This window comes from Ceratosolen solmsi, unplaced genomic scaffold (genome assembly GCF_000503995.2).
Source record: "Ceratosolen solmsi marchali unplaced genomic scaffold, CerSol_1.0 scaffold10, whole genome shotgun sequence".
In the NCBI taxonomy this organism is placed as follows: Eukaryota; Metazoa; Arthropoda; class Insecta; order Hymenoptera; family Agaonidae; genus Ceratosolen; species Ceratosolen solmsi.
This window is the reverse complement of record NW_011948412.1, coordinates 21,713,553-21,737,761: the sequence shown is the minus strand read 5'-3', so window position 1 is coordinate 21,737,761 and position 24,209 is coordinate 21,713,553. Positions and strand designations below refer to the sequence as shown.

The window sequence follows — 24,209 nt, the reverse complement described above, 5'->3', positions numbered from 1 at the left end:
TAGATCTAAAATATTTATAAAATTTAACGTTATGTTGGAAGTTTTTGAAGAAAACTAAAAACTTTTTCACTGAGGTTTAAAAATACATATTTCAGTGCAGATTTCATCTTCGAATGATGTTCTAATCTTCGTCTACTGAGTGACATTGAACTACTTCGAATTAAAATTAGTTTGTACGTGCGCAGTTTTCCTTCGTGCGTAAATATTAACCTAGTTTGAATGGCTAGACCCTACGTACACATACGGGAAAAATCGTTTCTTTTAATAGTTTTTTATTTAATTTCTCTCTTGGATAAAGTCATTTTTTAATTGTATTACTAAGATAATATTGAAAATTCAATGTGTTAATGGTGACGTATCAGAATTTAAATGTTTAATTTGAAAAACAATTTCATAAATGTTTAAGTAAATATAGAAATCTCGAACTTACAAATTCTTACAAGTTATGGAAACTTGTTTTTCATTGTGACCTATTGACATGCGCAACATCATTTACGCCGGGATCTATTATATCTAGCAAATAATTGTGTTTAGCTATTAGCATACAATACTACTTTTTTCGAACCTTTTTTCGAAATGCATGAAACGTTCGAAAATGTTGAAACTATTTGTTCGTTTACTAATCAATTAACAGTTTAATCTGGCAAACTCAATAGAAGTTTTTGACATTGAAAAGTAGAAGATTCGTTTAAAGAAAGTTTCGAAATTCTTTTCATGTAAGTGAGTTTTTAAATTCTATACTAATTTCATACTTTTTTATATTTGAAAAAAACAATTATCAAATTTTAATAATAAACATTGTATTGAATTTATTACTATAATTCATTCATAAATTCATAAATTCATAATGATAGTAAAAATTATAATTTTGAAAATACAATTTACTTTTTTTTCATTAAAACAGAAATTTTTTATTAAAAAAAATAAATAATGAAGGCATGTCTAACTTATGTAATGATTTGTCTAATGAAAATCTGATTTCGCTACCTTATGTAATGTATTACTGAAAATGTAAAAGTATAAAAAATATTAATTTATGAGTTATTTAGGATTAAATATTTAAGGTTAATATTTTGTAGTTCATATAATTTTACAATATTTCATTATAAAAAGATATTATTAATTTATAAATGACGTTATTAATACATAAAATACTGATTGAGTAGTAATAACTAAACAAAGCTTGGTTATTTATAGTATCTTTTATTTATGATTCACTGATGTAAAAATTAATTTTCAAAATATAATCTGACATGATTACCTTATAATAAATGCCGTATAAAAAATAAATTAATGACCGTTGAAATAGACGGTTGTCAATTACGTACAGATTATATATATATATGTATATTGGTTGGAAAAATTATGTTTGCACATATTTTTAATTTAGTAAAAATTATAAAGCTATATAAATATAACATTGCTAATATATTATATAATATTGCATAATATATTGAAATCTTAATATAGAACAAAATTCTTCTATAAAATAATTGTATAACAAAAACATTACCTCCACACAAATCATTATGACCTGATTTTAATTTAATTTTTTCGTTTTATGTTAAAATATAGTGGTTAGTGAATTGTATTTAGTTTGTTGACAATGATTATAATTATCAAAAAGAATATTTATAAATTACATATAATCAATAACCGTTACTAACATGTGCTAAAACATGAAAAAAATTAACATAATAAAAAATAATTGAATATATTTATTTACCTATTACATGGGCAATTATGTGACAGAGAATTTGAATAATTTCCAAATAAAAAATAAAATATTCATCTGATATTGATGACAATGGGCTATTCAAAATGTTATCTAATACCAAAAGCTTTAAAGAAATCAATTTATTAAAAATATTTTCTTTAAATAGAAGGAAGAACAAAAATATAAAATACATAGAGATTTATAATAAAAGTTGTATTAAATATATAAATTACTTTATTAATGATTGTGTCATCTATTAATTATTTTAACATGTCAATATAACAATGAATAAACTATAAGATCATTTATCTATTCATAAATTAAATATGCTTAATATTTAGGTATAATTTTAAATAAAATAATTATGAAAATAGTAAATTTGATTTAAATTTCTATAAGTTCTACATATTATTTCTATAAATATACATATTCCTTGTTAAAAATGTCAAAAAAGTAAAATAATTATATTATAATTTGAATAATTGGGAAATTTAATGCTATTACATTTAAATTAATTTCGAAAGTGGGTAAATTACAAACATTTTCCTCATTATTTAAATAAAAATCATATAATAAGTTAATTAACTTACTACGATAATTAATAAAATAAATAAATTAATAAAGAATTATTTAAGTTATATGCTTAATTTAATTATAATTTAATTAACATAAAATATATGCATAATATGACATGATGGTAAATTCTTTATTTTTAATAGTCTTCTTCGTTTTGCTTAACATAATACGTTTTATTAATTTCTATTAATTTCTTAATAACATTATTAAACATTCGGTTACAATAACTATTAAATTACTATTGCATATTCAAGTATAATATTCTATAATATTATATTATCATATAATGGTATAGCATATTATATATATATATATATAATATTTTAAAACTCAGTAAGTACATTATTCGTGTGTGCCTATACATCTAAACAAGTAGCTTTTTAAATATTTTTAACTACTTTTTGGATTTAATTATTGTATATAATAAGTAAAGTTAAAAAAGCGTAAACATAATACCATTCATCCGCTAAAATCATTTTGAAACTTCTAGTTTAATATCGAATTGTTTGCATATAACTTTTTCATCTCCATTTTGTTAGTAGCATTCCACATAGATTCATTGACTTTCACTGTAGTCACGTGCAATTGAAGTGAAAGGATGTAGAGGTGCGTGGATATTCAGCAAATGGTAACACCTTCGACGAATTCCTGTGAGTTCTATATCTGACCATTAAGTAGAGGAGTCATCCCAAAGTTGGAAAATCATAGCGAGTTCATCCTATGACTGGTCAATCGAGAAATTATTTCAACAAACGTTGAAATGCATTTGTTGTATTTATGACTTTGGAAGTTTTACATACACTTCTTAATTACATCATTTGTAATTTATTAAAAAGTTTTTCAAACGAAATTTTAAGAACTATAAATGTAAGAGATTTATTTAGATTTAGATCGATTATTTTCAGCTAGCATTTTTCAATCCATTTTTAATTCATTATTTCGATTAATTAAAATTAATTTTATATTAGATTTGTATTGCATTTGGATTTGATTTCAATTAAATTATGAAGGCTTTCACAAGAATATTGAAAAGGTAATAAAAATAATTATAAATATTTATTATTTTAATATTTGATAAATTTCGAATTGTCAATTAAAATAGCAATTTTTGAGAAAATGATGGAAATTTTTTAGATCAATTGAAAATTAAAATATTGTATTGTTTCATATAACTTTCAAAAAAATAGTTTCTGGAATATATAGATAATATATTCAACGCAAGATAGCTGCTTTTTATAACACAATATAGTAATAATAATATGACTAATTTAAAGAAATTTAAATTATAATTAGTATTTTTTTTATATTATAAATTTTGAATAATACATTTTACAATTATATTATTCAAAAATATTATACTATAATAAACATTTCTAAATATTAACACTTATTATTTACTCAATTGCATTATTATAAAATGCCTTATTTTAACACGTTTACCAGATATTTACCATATCAATATTTAGTAACAATTTACACTGTAAAGTAGTAATCATTTACACTGTATATGATATCGTATGTAATAATAGTTTGTTGATATTCAGAACCAGAACTACTGGTAATGAAATTCGAAAAAAAAGAAATTTTAATTTGATTATAAAATTCTAATCTCTTTTTTTGTTGTCACACGACATTTTGTTTTAAACAAAATGGGTATTCCTAACTAATTTATCACCACCAGTAATGAAAGTTTTTATAAAATATTTACCTTTTTCTTATCAGGAGTAGTTCTAAATTTGTCATTAAGAACTAATTTAATCATTGCAAAGCGTTATAAATGATTTGACAATTAAAAACAATTTAAAAACTGTGTTAACTAAAAAAATTTGCTTGAATTTAAAGCTTCGATAAAGGAATTAAATATGAAAATATTTTTCACCTTATGTGATATTTTCAGAGGCTCTTCAAACATTAATGATAAATATCGCAGTGCTAAATACCTCCAAATTACATAAAGCTTTATTTGATTATACTTTCAGGTTTGCGAATATCCTCAAAAAATTTTTTTTAATTTTTATGTACAACGACGATTTTACGTATTTATTACATAGATTTCTTACATTATTTACAATAAAAAATAAAAGTATTAATAGCAATAGGAACATTTTTAACCATTAATATAATAATTAAATATTCAATGCTTGCTCACGCATAAATTACTTGAAATTATAAAATTATTCACCAACTTCTTTGGAAACGTATTTTAAAAAGCCAGATTTATCTACTTCTTTCCAAATGTTATAATCATATGGCCTACATTACATTACACCTTAAAGTTCAATAGAATTATTCACATCTTTTTAAAAAAGCTGTCATTTTGAGGCATAAGAACTTTGTTATCTCAATCGATCGACATACATAATATAGTTCATCGATTGATGATATAGTATTTTTATTTTAGTATTCAATCTATAAAATCTATGGATTTTCAAATGGATTAAAAAAATATGCTGATACGTATGAAATTTGATTGTCATTTATTCTTCGGTAGTTTAAACTTCATGAAACGCAAATATACATGATCTAAATAAAAACAAAATTGTGAAGCTTATTAACGTTTAGCATATACAATTTTGTATTATTTATATGATTGACCATTAATACAATATAGTAGTGTCATTGTTATAATATAATAATAAATAAAGAACCTAATTACAATATACACTGTTGAAGATACTATTTTCGAATCGATACTATTTTGCATTATTTTGTAGTAGGTAAGGCGATTATACCGATTTATGAATAATAAAAATCACAATAATAATATTATAATATACTCTCCCCCTTTATCGGATAGAAGACATTACATGGATCAATATAAATTAATTTTTGTATTACTTATAAATACATGCGGTTCGATCATACAAATATTATATTATGTTTTATCAAATCTGAATACTTCATGAATGTATATGATATACTGACCTCAAAAATTTCAACGATAATAATATAATAGCAGATGACGAAATACAATAATAATCAGCCAGATAAAAATCTTAGATATTTAACGTTGTACATTCAATTAGTATTTTCAATAACTAATGGAAAGTTTTTCCTTTTATTAAATAACAAACTGAAAAATTGAGTCAATTAAATTAATAAAACCTATTCTTATTAAAGATTCTCAATAATATAGATTGTTTATACGTAAAAAAATGAATGATAAATTAATTGAAAATTACTAAAAAAGTATAAAACCAATATAAATATAAACCGATATAAAAAACCAATTAAACACAATTTTCTCTATTTTATTACTAAATTTTTTAAATTTGAAAAAATTTATGGGGATACAAATTGAATATAGTGAGTACACTTTTGAAAAGTAAACTATAAGAGTTAGCGTAGGACTGTATAAAGATAAATTTTGACGGTATAGATAGACGTTATAGAATTAACTCGAGACTTTCATACAAATCTAAAATAGATAACAATAAATTTTGCAGAATCAAAAGTAATATAAAACTGAAATATATAAATTCATAGGAAGGCATTTTTATTATTATATACTTCTCGTATTTCGTAATAAAGTCTCTGTAAAACTATAGATAGTGAAATCATTAAACTATCATCAATATAAATATTTCTAAGAAAGTCATCAGTACTCCTAAATTATTAATTTATACTAGTTAATAGTTTTTAATAGTTTTTATTCTTTATATCGTAAATAATAAAGTATATTCCAATGTAAAGATTTTGCTTTACTTATTCTTTTGTTAACTTAAAATTGAAAGGAAATTCTATTTATATTTTCGAATAAAATATGAAAGTAAATTAACTAATTAAGAAATTCAAAAACGAGGAGTAGTGGAATAATTATAAAAAATGTTTTTGTCATTACTAATAATTTATAACATTACAATGTAATTAAAAAATATGCTTACTGTGCACTAACGGAAATATTTATTTAAATATTTTTATTAAACTTGATTCATCCAAAGTACATTCATCGATGATAATCAATTCAATTTTGAAGGTAACCAGATAAAAACATATTTCATCATAATATATATTTTTAAATATCTTTCAGAATTAAAACATCGATTAAAAATATTTCATTGATTTGTATAAGTCACGCGCTGCAAAACAGTTACAACAATAATTAAGTCTGTATAATGTTATAATATATAGATATTATATATAAATACAAGTAAGTAATATTCATATACAAACGATTTTCTCTCTTATTCCAAGGATTTAAAAATTTCCTTTAGTTTTTATGTTATGAAAGAGATACTCACAAGTATGTATGTACACCAATATTTGAATAAGAAAATCAAATTTTCTTAATATTAAAAAGAAATAATTCAAACGCTTCATTTAACAAGTTTTAAAGATTTAAAGATTATAAAGATTATAAAATATAAAATATCAATATAAATATATATAAATATAAATATAAATATCAATATAAATATATATAAATATAAATATAAATATAAATATATATAAATAAATATAAATATAAAATAAAGATTATAAAACATCTAAAAATTAATTTTTAGATGAAAAATACTTAAATTAACAATACAAATATTTGTTTTACTTTTAAATTAAAATATTGAGAATTACATAATTTCTTTTAAAATGTTTTTGTTATTGTACTGATTCAATTTTATAAAATTTAAATAAAAGAAATAATTGTATTCTACGTAAAATAAAATTTTACCTATTAATGAATTGAAATTTGTTAATTTCCATAATGAAGTTTAATTTTAATAATTTGTCATGAGTATGATTATTTAAAAATATATACAATTAAAAATATTAAATTAATGAGAATGTACATTGTAGATTGGCAAATGCAAATTATTTTATAAATAATTTATTACGTACTTAAAGTAAAATTCAAATTTGAATATATATAAATTTTAAAAGATACTTCAATATTATTATTGAAAAATATAAATATGAAAAGTGATTTTTTAAATCTACTAATTTCCATATCATAAATAAAACATTCAATGAGTTATCGTAAACTTATGACTCGTGTTTGTTTCTTTTATATATATGTATATTATGATAAAAATTTTTTACAATAAATATATAATAAAAATATTACGTTAATAATATGGAATGCTTTACAAAAGATTAAATTATAAAGTTATTTATTTAAATATTTAAGTATTAATATAAAATTGGTGCATGTATTATATAATTACAATTATATAATTTTTTATTCTTGGTTAGTGTTGATGCCAATGGTTTTCTTCATATTTCTATTATAGAATATTTTTTATTTTATTGCATAATTAACTTTATAACGTATATTTTTAAAAAAAATTGCAAAAGGTATCTTTATAAATTGATTTAAATTGATAATGAATTATATACAGTATTAATTTTCCTATTATTATTAATAAGACATCAAACTATAGAGTATAGTGACGATTACTTTCAATTTATTTAATTTCTAAAAACTCATAGTCGTTTAAAATAAATTTATTAAATAATAACATTTGATTAATTTTGTGATTCTTATGTATAAATTCTGATCTACATGTACTTATTTAAATGTACACATAATATTGTTTCAATAATATTTTGAAAATCATAGAAAAACCAAAATCATGAGTTTACTATTATTTTTCATGCTATCTTGCTCTCTGTATATTGAAAAATAAGGTTTTTATCATAATAAGAATCTGTTTTTCAGTTAATTGCTCTACATAAAAAATAGTACCGAAAATGAAAACGAATTTTATTACATATATAATCTATAATACAGTTATTTTAATAAATATTTTCATTACATTTCAGTATTTTGTACGCAAAAAGTATATATTTCAAAATTAATACTAAATATATAAATAATACTAAGTATATACAAAACCTAAAGTTCTCGATGAAATAAATTTAAAAATGAAGAAAAGGAATTTAAAAATTACGTGCTGAACTTTGTGCAAGCATCCAATTATCTACAATCATCGTAAAGTTTCAATACAAATCAATGGCTAACCTTGCAATTATTATAACTTAATGTTCATCGATGGAAAATGCATATTCACCTTTTTTTTATAAATAAACACAGTTAAATGTGAGAATTATTATAAGAAGAAGAAGATCACATTAACGGAATATCTATCATTTTGAATAAAAAATCGTAATATTCAAGATTATTCGTGCAAGTCAAGGTCTCATAGCATCGTCAATTTACGCCCGAAGAAGTGTAAACTCTACACCAAATAGCTGTCGGTATACATCTTCTAACCTTGCGAAGCCATTTGCTTTGGAAAACAAGCATCTGTACAATCTGTAAGACAAAAGAGCCGCGTGTAATTGGCTTAATTGCTTAGTCGAGAATATGACTTTATCGTTCGTTGGACATCAATTCAATTCTGCGAGAATGATCACTTTCATGTGAACAAAACGATTCTTGTCGGCCTGTCATTGTCACCATTAAATGCGCGCATACCTATACTTATTAACAAGTTAAAATTTCGAACAAATATTTCAAGCAACTGCTGATTATGTACTGAAAAAATTGAACGAAACAAATTTATTGTATATTTCATCCCACCATAGAATTAAACACGATTTGTAGGTATCAAATGTGTAAATGTACTAGTATAAAATACTGATATATTTATAAATGAAAATTTACGTTTACTGATGTCATTTACTTAATATGAAATATCTGATAAATATAAAATTTTATGCGTAATTATAATATATTATACACAAACGAAATTTTCATTATTGAATTTCCACTAATGAATTTCGAAATTTCGTTTTCTTTATCAGGTCGTTATTGTGATTAGAATTTGATATAATCTATGAAATCTATTACGTGCCATATATTTTGTGAACAATTTTAATAACCATTAAATAAATCTTGAATTAAATGTTTAAATAAGAACATCTTAGAATGTAACTATTGGAATGCAATTTGGATTAATTTTTATTTTCTTCTTCTAATCTAAAAATTGTGTAAAAATGCATATAAAAAAATTTATATTATACCTTGTTTTCTTCTAATACACTTACGTAGATAAACACGCACACGCACACACGTATATATATTTATATATATATATATGACAAACAGAGCTGCCAAATATGATTAAAGAAAGTTTATTATTTTTTTTGCGAATAAATAATAATGAACGAATAAAACTTTAGCAGCTTCAATTTCATACTCTTAATAATGGCACGATGCATTTCAATAATTTATATCTTGAAAGTATAAATAATCTACCTAAATAAAGAATATGAAAAATAAGCACTACTATATATTAATTATTTAGTAAACATTATTACTTCGTTGTAACGTTACTTCTCTTTTACGTTATATAATGATATAATAAATGAATACTTAGAATTATACTACTTTGAATATAATATATTTGAACATTACCTAGAATTTCTCTTTTTCTATTACTATTTTACTATGTGTATGAATATAAGTTACTGAATAATATATTCGAAAATTTTCATTGCATGTTATTATCTTAAAAACTATCTTTTAATATCTTTATCTTTTTATAAAAACTTTTAATAATTACACGTCTGTGAGAATTTAAAAAAATAAAAATTTGCAAAAATTGTACAAATCATTATTATAAATACTAAAAATAATATAAGAGCAAATTTAATAAGATATATTTTTAAAAATACTATACATTTTATATAGAATATTGAAAGTACAATAATAATTCACAGTAATACAAAAGCAGTTATTTATTTTTTTATTTTCTTTATGAAGGTAAAATGGTATAAGCAAATGTGCCTATAAGATATCAAATAAATGTAAATTATTTTGTAGCTTGTAAATGTTCTTATTTATGATTTTATATGAATTTTATATAATAAAAATTAATAATTTTATTCTATTGATAACTAGAATTCTTCTACTATTTATTAGTATACATTGGTATCGTAATAAATAATGAATAAAAAAATATTTATTGGAATAACTAGTCTTAAGTATGTTTAATAAAATGATTGAGCCTTAATCTTTTTGATCGGAAAAAATAGATACTACGTCATGTTTTATTAGATGCTTTATAACTGCCAATTTGAAGATATATTCAAACGCTTCTGTTTATGTCACATAAGCAAATTAAATATTATGTTTACATTTGTTGTTAAGCAACTAATAAATTAGTATTCTATTTATTTCTGATATTCTATTTGTACTATTATGTCTTTTAATTTTCGTTTTTTTATTTTTATCTATATATAACCTGTATTATTGTATAGATTATGACACAAAATTATTTAGTTCTTTCTATGTGGCTTCAAAAAATTTGTCGATAATTTTATGGGTTAAATTTGTTTTTCAACGAAGTTTATAAATTATTTATCAAGTAGCATCAATCTGATGTACTAATTAAAATGAAAATATTTTTATACTTTAATTTTATCGAGTACCACGGTGAAGATAAATATAACATAATGATTACTTCGGCAAATACATTAAGAACAAACACCTTTGCAGCATACATTATTGTATTAAAAGAAATGAGCGCTAGATGTATTGTGTACATTGATAATGCAGCCATAGAGAATTTTATTTCAATTATAAAAAACAAAAAATCATATAAATAAAAAATCGCGTAATTTTTTAATTAATTAAAAGTTATCCTTAAAACATTTCTATTATATCGATTTTTACAAGACTTATTTGTTTATATTAGTATTGGGAAGTGGGAACTCTATCTTACATTGTAGATTAAATAAAATTTACGTAAAACCGTAATAACATATGATAATGGCTCTTCTAAACTTTTCGAAAAAATATTTATTAATAAAAATTATGTGAGTGCGTATGCGCGCGCGCGCACACATTTGTCTGCTAAAAAATATTATAAATACACAAATGTACACATTATTAAAGTAATCTGATCTTTTTGATTGAGCTACTATCTTTCTTGCGATAAAAGATAAAAGCCATAATATTGATAATAGCATACTACTGTTAGCTTAAAAGAGTTTTAATAAAGGAGTAACACAATTTTTTTCCCTCCCGTTAATTGCATTCTACGAAAGGCGTATATTGTTCTAATAAAAAATTACGCTTCGAAAGAGCGTTTACCAATTGATAATATCTTTATCTTAGCGCTGCTCGTAGCGAACAATAAATCTCTCCTTCCTCGATACTCCACAAAGATTCGTTACAGACTTACGGCCAATTAAGCGACTCTCGCGATTCTCGGCTATAATACGCGTGGGGCTAGCTCCACGTCGTTGGCCGACATAACCTATACCACGAAGATGATCGCACGCGCAGCCGATTAGTCGTATTCCCCGGCGTCTCACCGAACAAACGTAAACAGTATCTCGTCGTCGCTCGGTGCCCTGCGCCTGCGCAGTCACGCGCACTAGTCTGTTACTACTGGGTGTGCGCTCAACAGGTGGCGGCCGTCGTGGAACAAGCGCAAACACATGTGCACGCACCTGCCAGTGTAGGGTGCGCGGCTCTTGAGCTCGTAGTACATGAAGTCCTGGGTAGAAGGTAGTAGGGCCAACGCCTGCTCGAGATCGTTGCTGTACTCCAGCTCGAGACCGTCGTTGCTCACGAGGGCGGCGAGGTCGAAGCCCATGTCGATGCCCGACTCGTCCATCTCCTCCTCGCACTTGTGATCACCACTTAATCACTCACGCGCGTTCGCTTCTTCCGTGCTCGTCGCGCGTCGCACTTCGTGTGTGTCGAGGACGAGCCGAGAAATTCGGTTGACCTCTTTCAGGACGCGAGGAGGCCGAGATGGCGCGGCGGCGGCCGCTCCACCACGTGACGTCCGAGGTCAACGACGTCGCTCCTGGAGCTCTTTTGCGCTGGCTCGCGCTCGGTCGGCTGAGAGCGAAGAGAAGCCGCGAGTGGCACATTCGTTCTCGACTTGCCGCTCTTTGATTATCGAAGGCAAGGAGAAAGAGCGAGAAGCCCGTGCCGACAGCTAAGATTGTGACCAAGTAGCTTTTGCCAGCGGGTTTCCTGGCGGCATCTAGCGTCAATCGAGATAAGCGACCCAAGGCTGTTCTACTTGTGCTTCAAGGAGTTGCGAGCAAATATTGCAGTCTCCCCCGAGGGGCGAAATGGACGTTGCGAGAATGATATCGATGCTTTTGGGTTGAGTTACTGCGCGGTCATATGGCACTACCTTGATATGAGTTTATCGCGGTGTATTCGTCTATGTAGAATTATCTTTATGCAATAGCAGTAAAGGTGAAGAAAAAGAAATACAACAATTAGAAATTTAAGAAATTCGCGATACCTATCATCAATCAATTATTTTTAAATTTTCAATAGCGATGAGCATATCAGTCATACGACTATATAATTAACGATATTTATTCAATAGACATACTCAAAGCTTGATAATATATATAATACGGAAAAAAATATTTTCGACAAAAAGATTATTATATTAAGATTTACTAGTTCTTGATAAGATTAGACATTCAACTGATTCCCTGCAATATTTTAATTTATTCCTCAGATAGAGAGATGAGACTCAATTTGAGGATTTTTAAACTCGTTTTTTTTTTTTTTTTATTATCGAAAACATAAAACTTATAATCTTATGAGATATGTACATGACGACGGTAGACTTTGAAGCACATATTATAATCTTCATGATAAAAGGTTTCACAATTTCTCTACAAAATGTAAAGCATTGTATTTAAAACGATGCCCTTGGTCCATCGTTATATGCTTGGGCAATGATTCTCAATAACCTGATATTTATTGACGGTCCGGTTCTATATAATCAGAGGCTTTTTAAAAAATAAGTATATAATGCTCTCAATTGTTGGCGCTCAATAAAGGATATATATATTTAAACATATATAATGTACTACTAATAATTCTTATTACATCATAAATATAAATGAATAAATTATTAAAAATAAACAATTAACTATAAAAAGAAAATAAAAAATAATAATAAACTAATATATGTTATTAAATTTAATTTTTGAAATATTGCAAATTTCTGTGGTTAAAAACTGATCACGTAAAGGACTATGTATTTATCCACAAACCCGACGCGAATCATTTTATGGCGAAGCAATTTAGTTCGTTAATTTGATAAGAAAATCAGATGTATAAGATTATTCAAATTATTATATATTATAATGCAATGCATTACATTATACATTGTATAGGATATCAATTGTTATAGTACAATATTGCAAAATTACCATAATGTATAAAATATAAAAAAAATTTAATCGCATAAGCTTATTTGTAATAGTTAAAATTAATTGAATTATCATTAACATAGCATCATAATTACGGAACATATGTATTTTTATTTCATTATACATTTAATTAAAATATTATGAACGAAATCATGAATAAGTTAAAGTTTGTAGAATTATTAAGTTTTATATTAAAACGAAATTATATATTTTAATAATTCAATATTATATGCTATAAAATAAAATTATTAACATAAGTTATAAACAAATTGAATTTAAAATTCCTTGCATAATATAAGTGATTTTTTTTTTAATTTTCTTTTATAGAGTTTGCCAAGTTAATTAAAAACATTATTAAATAAAAATAATATTCGTGTAGTGACGGTTAAAATAATATATAATTAATAAACCATATACAAATGTAATCTGTTTTATAAATATATCAGTAATATTTTTTCAATATTTCTCAATATTTATAAATGAGTTTTTAGTAAGTGCAAATCAAAATCTTATTATTACAATTAACTAAAAACAATCGTAAAAAAATCTTTCGAAAAGTACTTAAAAAACATATATATTCATCATAAAATCCTCCTCATTGATTATTTCAGTATATGTTATTTTTATTCAGTCCCGTTGACTCCAATATTGAGCATCTTTATTTGTCATCATATTGACAATGTAGTGGAGCATGATGCAGCTAATATATTTATAGGAATAATAAATTCTGTACAGCTATTATTTCTCAATAGGCTCAAAAGGCAATAATGGATTATGGATATGTGCATACCTACGTAAACACATGTCTAACGCATCCTTTAGAAATAATCCTGAACATAATGATGAATGCTGCAAGCCGCGTTTCAGCTACGTTGGGTCACATGACAGTTTTATTGCCACTCGTTAGATTGCGTAGTTAAATGGCAAGTAAGGAGACGAAATAAATTAATCTGGTATAGAAATGGATTTCGTACAAAAATATTTTTCACCATTATATTTTATATAGTAGTTAATGTACCACTATACTGAAAAACATCATTTACTTATCTATTACTGTAATTGCAGAACTAGATATTACGTTTTGTTTAATAATTGATATAAGTATACTTATAATATTTTAACCGCAAAATTTTTTATAAACGTTAATTAACAGAGTAACTTTTTTTATTATAAAAAATTGAGTGACAACCATAATAGAATTTACATGAATTACAAAATAATAAAATCATATATTTCATATAAAAGGAGTATATTCAAAATTTACGTGATTTAGCCATTTTATACATAAAAAAAAATTAAAATTAATTCTCTTTAAATAAAATTTCAACTACATTATCATATATATTCTATATATTTTTCTGAAATAAATGACATTCACTGATTTAATTCTTTAAAAATTGATTTAAACATTGACTTAACAATTAAAAAATCATCTACATATTTACTTTAATAAGAAATTTATATTAAATGCTTACGTTTTTATAATCAGTAGCTTAATGTATTAAATTAATTCACACTGGAATTCGAATTTTATTAATTCTTTATACCAATGTTATCAAACAACTATTGTTTCCGAGTACACAACCACTTATTAATTTTTATTCATTTTTATTCTTTATCCTTTAGACTTTAAAAATCTAATTACATAAGTTGCTAAAGTAAGAAAACTATAAAGAATCATATCATATAAAATTTTAATCGTCAGTTATAATTCATAATTTTACAGCTATGATATCAATAATTATTTATTTTTAAATGTTTTTGAATATAGATAATATTTAATTTTAACAAAATTAAAACCAAAGTTATTTAAACAATATTTTAACTACGTTTTTTATTTCGTTATATGCAAATTCTAAGGACCCTATCAAGTAATTTCCAATTAACGCATTAAATTTCTCACTCAATATTACATTATTATAATTTTTTATGAAAACCACTGATTTTGACGGATAGGATAAATCACTACTTCATTCGTTTATATATTCACCTATTAGTTGAATAGAACATTCTTTAATGTGTTGTAATGTTCTAAAATCAAAATACACATATACATGTAGTTATTAAATTATTCAAGCTTTCATAAATACTGTTATAAAAAAAAACTTATTTGCCATAAATGATATGGTTTTAACTAATAATTACAATGGTAATTTTGTAAATTACGCTAATTGCGAAAATATAATTTTTTTTACTAATCTTTAAGTTTTAAATTGTTCACGGATACTAAAACTAAAATCACCTTTGTTTATAATAACTCAAATATTATTTTCTAAATACAGTATTGCGCATTATATATTTTATGTCACACGGTTTCCATATACATAAAAATCTCGTCTTATCTCACTAGTGACCCAGAAGAAAGTGCCAATAAAATCAAAGCAGAAAGAAGCGACGACACGGAAGTACTGTGGTAATGAAAACGAGCTAATGTGATCAAAACAGCAAAATGCACTCGTTCAGCAAAAAATAAAGCACCCGTTTCATGTTTATCTTTATGCAATCGCGCATATACATGGAGGAAGTATAAGCATTGAAGAAACAATGTCCAAAGCTCGCGACACTTCGGAGCATCTCACACAAATAGTATGGAGTTTCCCGGATGGCCAGCTTTCACTTGTCTGCTGATCTACATCGTCGTCACCAGCGATGTTCTTGGAAAACTACCCCCCAATATCTCCGACCGCCTCAACGAATACTGGCTTGTGTACAAGGTGCTATAAATGGTTCGAAGTAATTTAACCTCTGAAGTGCGAAAATACTCATTAGAGAGATAGATAGATAGATAGATAGATAGATAGATAGAGAGAGAGAGAGATAGAGAGAGAGATAGAGAGAGAGAGAGCCAATGAGAGCTATAGATAGAATACAAAATTATGTCTGGATTTGAAGATAACGAGACTTTTCAGGATGTAACTAACTATCTACATGAAAGTTCCTTCATTTGAGTGTTTTTAAAATAAATAAAGTGTGATATACATAGAAACGAAGATTTTTTCCGATTTTTCATTCTTTACGTATTTTAACAAAAAAATTATCTCAATATCTAAAAATATATCTAAACATCTAAAAAAAAATTAAAGTAATTGTGTACAAACAATAAAATTGTGTTTTCAACTAAAAATTTTATTCAAATCAATATTATTTACATAATTTATTTATTACATAATTATAGCATAATTAATAATAATTATATACAAAATTATATGTTACTTTATATATTCATTGTTTTTTTAATATTGAATTTTACCTTTTTATATAAATTATATAAAACTATCCTGTATTAAATTTAATTGAAATTAATTTAATTTAATTATATATATATATATATATATATATATATATATATATATATATATATATATACATATATATATATATTATATTATATTATATATATTATATATAACTATTTTTATATAATTTATATATATAACAATTATATATAACTATGCTTTTTAAATAAAAAAATATTATTATAATATTACAGTTAAGAATAAAAATGTACAATTATAATAGAAATATATATATGAAAACTTTATAATTTCATAATTATATAATACTTTTATAAATATAACATACGTTTTATGATTTCTAAAGTATAAGATAATCTTAGCATAAGAAAGCATAAGAAAATCTTATGAATAAAAGTGAATATAATTCGTTCATTCAAATTTGATATTTTCTTTTTAAAAAAATCTATACTTTTCCTTCTTACTATCTTGTTCTCAATATATCCGTTACATACGCATTCCTTTAAATCAGGAATTAATATGTTGAAATGTTCTCACCCTACTACCTTTTTTTAATCAATATCATAATTCTCAAATTTATACGGCCATTTTTTAACCCACATTAATATATTGTTGTATAAATATTATAAAATACTTTCTTGCGATAACTTACAAATTAGATTCTCTTTTAAAGCTAGAAAAATCTCTTTTATAATAAAAAATTTTCATATTTCTTATTTTCATAATTTAATAATATATTAGTAAAATATTAATAAAATTAATATTGAACTATATTTGTAAAATCATTTGTATTACTGAAAATGTTAGCGATTATTAATTAAATTTAAAAATAATTTGTACTATTTAAATATATACTGTAGTTAAGATGAATTATGAATTTATTTTTTAAGACGGCATGAAAATCATAGAATATTAAGCTTCTCTCAGAAGAGTTGAAACTTTATTTAAACAAAGTTATTTCTATTATTTTAAACGGAGAATGAGATTTCATAGCTTTATATAAATGGTATTGGTGATATTAAAGTACTTATTTAAAAAGGCATGAGTAAAAGCTGTATTTATAACTATTTAAAAACTGCTTAAATAAAATTTGAAAAATTTGTAGTCGTTGGGTTAAAGAATTTCGTTTATCTTCAATTTCATAATTAATGTTTTTCAGCGATGCATGAACAAGATCTTACATTTATAATGTTATATTTTAACATAATACAAGAGAACATAAACAAATGTAAATAACTTTTTTTATTAATAAGACTAAACAAAATAAAAAGAAATTGTTTTTTTATACAAATTATAACTATTATATTTGAGAAATGCGTGACGAAGCAAAATTTTAAAAGGATCGTCTGTTCGTAGGCGAGATACAACAAAACGTATACGGAACGAATAGAGACAATCAGACGCACTGCCTGGGAAGACAATCTCATCAAGATTTATGAGCATAACTTGATGGCAGCTGCTGGGCACCATGACTACATACTCAGAGACAATTACATCGCCGATCTCGATACGGCAACATATATTAACAACTTGGTACGTGTAAGATTATATCCATGAATGTGGATGCACTCTCATATTTGGCCAAACAAAATAGTTTTATAAGTTTAATTAACTAAGTTGTTACGAAGTTGTTCGAGAGCGAAGTTAAATTAATTAAAGCGGTTGTTATGATTTCAATCATATATATATATATATATATATATATATATATATATAGGTTATTAATTACTTCACTATTATGATTATTACCATTTATGTTATTACATTAAAGTTTGACATTTTCAGTGTATACATTATCAAGAATATATTGCAACAATATATTAGATCAAATAAAACACTAACTAAATGGTAATATTAAATTGTGAGAAACATTAACATTTTTCAACTTATTCATCCGCTACATTTATATTGTACTAATAACGAGTAATCTATTTCCTCATTAAATATGATAATAATTTACTGTTATCGTTCCATGTACTTCACTTTTTTACTAAGTTGTGGAGGTGTGATGTAAGTAAACGCTTAATTAAAAAGCACTGTAGCTATAAAAGAAAACTGCATGGTATGCGACAGTAAAAAACAGGAAATTACCTATTCTAAATAAAATTTATGTTCTATGAAATTAATTTTAGTAAGTTTATTGTTATACAGTTTTATAATTTCTTAGTACTTAGAGTGAAATGTATTTAACAATATTTTTTATATCGAATAATCAAAATAATTTCTGGATTTTTTTTTCATGTTATTAGTGCTTGTTTAACATTTAGGCAGATGGAAACATTTTTCGTATTTTTTTTTTATCAAAAATGATATTGAAATTCATATAGATTACAAAAAATAATAAGGATGTTCATTTAATTTAAGACAAATTGTCTATATATATATATATAAATACCAAATGAGAAGAAAAAGTTCTGATTAAGATAAAATACAAAATAAAATAAAATTTTATATTAAATTTTAATCAGGACTATTATCAGAGATAATTAATTATTTCAATGCACTTTTATCATTATCAAAACAGATTCAATTAATCTACACATTTGTTTAACTTATAATATTATCGCTGGAACTTTTATTAAATATATTATTGTTAAATATATATTAATAAATATCTATCTCTACCTTATTATAATGTCTATTATTATAGGATTTAAAAATTAAAAATTTCTCATTTAAGAACTACTAATGATTCACTCTAATCTTTGCCGTACTTTAATTTTATTGCTGTAGTGAATTCCAAAAATATATTGTAATTACTCAAATTTTATATTGGCTACATCAATCGGCTTCTAATTATTCGAATATTCTAAATGTGAGTCCTGTGTACAGGTGAAGCTTATGCCTAGTCGACGGCGACGTCTCGGAGACGACGAAATAGTCGCCGGAGTCATGCAGGACCCGCGACTCGTACCCCGGGAGCTCGACTGGCGTCAGCGAGGCTTCGTTACAAAACCGGAAAATCAGCGGGATTGCGGTAGCTGCTACGCTTACAGCATTGCTGGAAGCATATCCGGTCAGATATTCCGATGCACGGGTGTCGTGGTGCCTCTAAGCGAGCAGCAGCTCGTCGATTGCAGCGTACAAACAGGAAACCTCGGCTGTGTGGGAGGCTCGCTTAGGAATACACTGAGGTACCTCGAGCAGTCGAAGGGCCTCATGGCTGACCTCGCTTATCCGTACACGGCCAAGGTCAGTCATCCTCTATATTTCGCCTTGGAGCTTTTTAGTCAAGATCAGTAGGCATAAAGTACGGTGGATGGATTTTCGAATAATTTTCAGATTTCTGGATCATTAAGTCAACTAATTTTTTTCTTTTTCATGAATTGCTATTGCATGTTAATGGGAGCAGGTTACGTATTTTATATAACATAAGATTATTCATTATTTTATATTATATTGTTATATCTATATAAATATTATATATATATATATATATATATAATAAGGGATCTTTTTAGTTGTTAAGTTTTTTATTACTTTTCTTTTATACAAATTATTCCTAATATTACATCATGCTATGACTTAAGGAAATATTTATAAAAAATTATTTTTAATATAAGTAATATAAATTAACATTAATTTGCAATAAAATTGAAAGTTTTTGATGTTTTTAATTTTATCTTATTTTTTCCGTTTAAAATTCTTCAAAACTTATCGATATCCATAAACATTCGCCCATTCATGGTTAGATTATTAGTCTAATCTACTTCTATAATTTTACAATCCATTCCACACTTTGTAACGTCATTTTCTATTTAAAAACATAGGGAACTTAAACATTATTCTACCTATCTAATAAACAATTATACCTTTTGAAATTATTGTATAAAATTGTTATTATTATAAAGTAAAATATCAGTAATAGAAATATTATGGTTATAAATAATAGAATGTTAAAAATGATTATCCCTATAGTTTTTTTTGTAATATAACAAACTTATTATATAAATACAATAAATTAAAAATTAATATTCATTTATGTAATAAAGGTGTTTAAAAGAAGCGTCTAATAATTTTATTTATTCAGCTATATTTCGTTCCTTTATAATGACTCAGCAGTATTTTCTTATTATTTTTAAAGTTTTGGCTATTACTAAATTAAATTTAAATTTTTATATATATATATATATTTTAATATATATGTGTGTATGTGTGTGTTTGTAAGTTGAATATTCTCTATACATTTCAATATAACCAGTTATTAAATTTTTCACTGGAAATGGGATCAACGAAAATTGAGTTTTTAAGTAGTTTTAAATACAAATCGATCGTAACAATTTCTGAATAGGTATTTAAATATTTCGTATAGACATATTAATGTTTAAATATATTTATACCACCTTATTATACAATACAACATTTAATCATATATTTCCTATATAGTTTAAAATAATGATATTAATCTTACATTCATATTTATAAAATGTTTACATAGATATATAGATCTTTGTCATAGAATCGACAAATTATAAATTATATAAATGATTCAGATGTATAAAAATTTTTTCTAAATTAAAGTTTCTAAAATAAAGTTTTTTCTTCTTATACTTATCGAATACCAAAAATGGTTTTCACAGACACTTGGAAATGAATTGTTACATAGAACTTTTTAACAGCTCTTTCTGCTTTTTATCGACAAGCTGTCGTTTTCTCGCTTGTGCAAACCGAAAAAGTTACAAATACGATTAACGTGCATTACGCGTTCGTCATTTTCTCTCGATTTTAAAAAATTCAACATTTCAATTGTTGAAACAATTCCCGGTTGTTTTAAAAATTATAAATATTAACAATCTATAAGAAAATGAACTGACTATATATATATTAATATATATATTACTTAAAAAGAATTATAGTTATAAAAGTGCAATTTCTAATCTATTAATTAAATCTATTTTAGAATACTATTAATGATCCAATTATTATTATTAAATTAAAAATGAATAAATTTGTATTCTAAATGCTTTTATAAATAATGCATAAATATATAATTGAATAATTCATAATAATTTATGATAAAATTTAAGTTCTTATGAAATTTTTATACCTAATGATCTGCAGAGAAATGATTAGAGAAATAGATAGAAAGAAAAGATTAATTGATATAATAAAATTACTGATTTATATATTTATTTACTCTACTTTATCAAATCAAATTCTAATTTATTAATCAAGGTTTAATTCATATAATTATATTGCTGATTTATATATTTATTTACTCAAGCTGAATCTGTATGAGCACGTATTTTAATAGGTACATATATGGTTTATATTTGACAGACTTCATTTTTAGCTTTTTTATAATTTTGAGAAAATTTTGCACAATTTTTTGAAAGATAAACTTTTAACACAAATGAGATGAAATTAATAGCTTCAAGTCTAATAATAATAGATGTATAATACGGTTGATAAAGTAATAATATATACTATAAAATACTGATTTACATTTTCTGACCTCAAGCAAGGCACATGTAAGTTTCAAAAGAACTTGAGTGTGGTAAACATCACCTCCTGGGCAATTTTACCAGCACGTGACGAGAGAACTCTCGAAGCCGCGGTCGCAAATATTGGACCAATAGCTGCCTCCATTAATGCAAGTCCCAATACATTTCAACTATATCAGTAAGTAATTTATAATCTAAGAAGTATAATAAAATATAAGAAAGAAAGATAATTTTAGATGCTTTTCTAACTTCTAATCACATACACATACTTTCCAATAATGACTAAGATATAGTTTTATTAACGAGAAAAGAATAAGTATTAACAATTAATCGTCTTCATTCTTTAAAAGTATTTATGAAATAAGAAAAATTATTTTAATAATACAATTCATTTTAATTAAGAATCAAATATGTCAAAGGAATAGGTTTACAAATAAATTTCGTGTCCTGTGATTTATTGACTTTTTAAATAAGTTTATATCAAATAAAAATAAACTTTAATTTCATTATAAATTTGTTGTTATGTATGTATATTTACATAATTATATTCATTGTAACATAAATGCTATTTTGTATAAAACGTTCTTTTTGGAAATTTACAAATTTTAAATTTAAATTTATTATAAGAAACTTTAATGTGTCTGGACCTGTATATATATATATATATATTAAAAATATATTCAATGTATACTTATAATTAATATTTATAATTGCAACAATATTTAACCACGATCTGTTAGTATTTTGACAATTGCAATTATTCTGTTTGTTTTACATCTACATTAATAGTATAATAGATTGAACGGTGAAGTATTTTTTAACATCACATTTTTAAAAATTGTTTATAATATAATTTATTAATATATGAAAAAATGAAAAAAATTTTAAAGTACTATTAATTTAACATCTACAATTTTTATTGTAAGAATAAATCAGCTTATGAAGTCAAGATATATTAAAATTTTTATAGTAAATGAACAATATTAAATCTATTATTAAAAATTTATGAATAAATTCTTTATAATAAATAATCATTTTATAATAATTAATACAATTTTAAATTAATAAAATTTATATAATTTATATTTTTATTTATCCAAATTTTTCTTTACTTTTTTTAAGATTTCAAGTAAATCAATTGTATAATTGATATGCATGTACTAGCTTTTTTTTATCTTCATTAATAAGCCAATTTTAGTAATAATATAAGTATAAAAACATTATATTAATATGGGCTTATGAAAGTAGTAAGATTCATCCATTGAAAAATATAGAAGCTATATTATTAATGATTGAAACACCTTTGATAAAAATTTCGTCTGTCTGACATTTTTATTTTATTGAGAGCACGTTTTAATAAATATACTATTTTTGTTTTTAGATATAGAAATAATTGGATTTTTTAAGAAACCGAATTAATTTGATAGCTAAATGTTAGTTGATTACTAAAAGTACTTTTTATAAATAGTAATATATGATGGAAATTTTCAACATTAGGAATTATAAACATGCCTTGGGAAATAAAGTATCGACCGTATGACTACCTTCGCGCATTCGCACTTTGAATCTAATAATCTTAAAATCAGTTCAGGTATTTACGATGATCTCACCTGCTCATCGAACGTCGTTAACCATGCGATGCTGATTGTCGGCTACACCCCCACCTACTGGATCCTGAAGAACTGGTGGGGCTCCAGTTGGGGTGAGAACGGATACATGAGGCTGAGGAAGGGCAAGAATCGTTGTGGTATCGCTAATTATGCAGCTTACGCTAGAATATAATCAAATTGATTTTTTACCTACATTATAATTTTTTTTTTTACTGAACTGTAATGCTTTATTTAGTGTGCTCTACTTTTGTCTTCGACGCTAACGAACCATCCTCTAAGACATCAAGATCAGAACCAAATATCTATTTTAAAGTTTTTGGATTTTATCATATTGAAAAACATGTAATGCATTTCATTAAAAAAAAGAAAAATATGAAAAAGATTTGAATTTATATAAATAGAAATAAAGCATATCGATTGCTTAAATTATCATGCGTTCATATTTAATTAAATTTTGATTCAGATT

At 24.3% G+C, this 24,209-nt stretch overlaps 2 protein-coding genes across 3 annotated transcripts in view; one reads left to right on the top strand and one right to left on the bottom strand.

Annotated features, from left to right (window-relative positions):
* The window catches only part of Mitf (transcription factor Mitf), a 123,333-nt gene extending 110,949 nt beyond the window's left edge, over positions 1 to 12,384 (bottom strand). The window contains exon 1 of the mRNA XM_011499526.1: positions 11,693 to 12,384. Within this exon, the coding sequence (XP_011497828.1) occupies positions 11,693 to 11,859 (167 nt within the window). The 5' untranslated portion in view covers positions 11,860 to 12,384. The remainder of the gene's footprint in view (positions 1 to 11,692) is intronic.
* A 3,403-nt stretch (positions 12,385 to 15,787) lies between these two features.
* Positions 15,788 to 24,005, top strand: CtsL4 (Cathepsin L4). 2 transcript variants are annotated; one of them, XM_011499506.1, is made up of 5 exons: positions 15,788 to 16,149; positions 18,046 to 18,222; positions 19,522 to 19,881; positions 22,151 to 22,311; positions 23,720 to 24,005. In XM_011499506.1, the coding sequence occupies exons 1-5, from the start codon at positions 16,024 to 16,026 to the stop codon at positions 23,913 to 23,915; spliced, it is 1,020 nt and encodes a 339-aa protein (XP_011497808.1). In that variant the 5' UTR covers positions 15,788 to 16,023; the 3' UTR covers positions 23,916 to 24,005. The 2 variants fall into 2 exon arrangements, with proteins under 2 accessions (XP_011497808.1, XP_011497815.1); XM_011499513.1 differs by having other exon boundaries at positions 16,090 to 16,161.
* Positions 24,006 to 24,209: the final 204 nt, after the last annotated feature.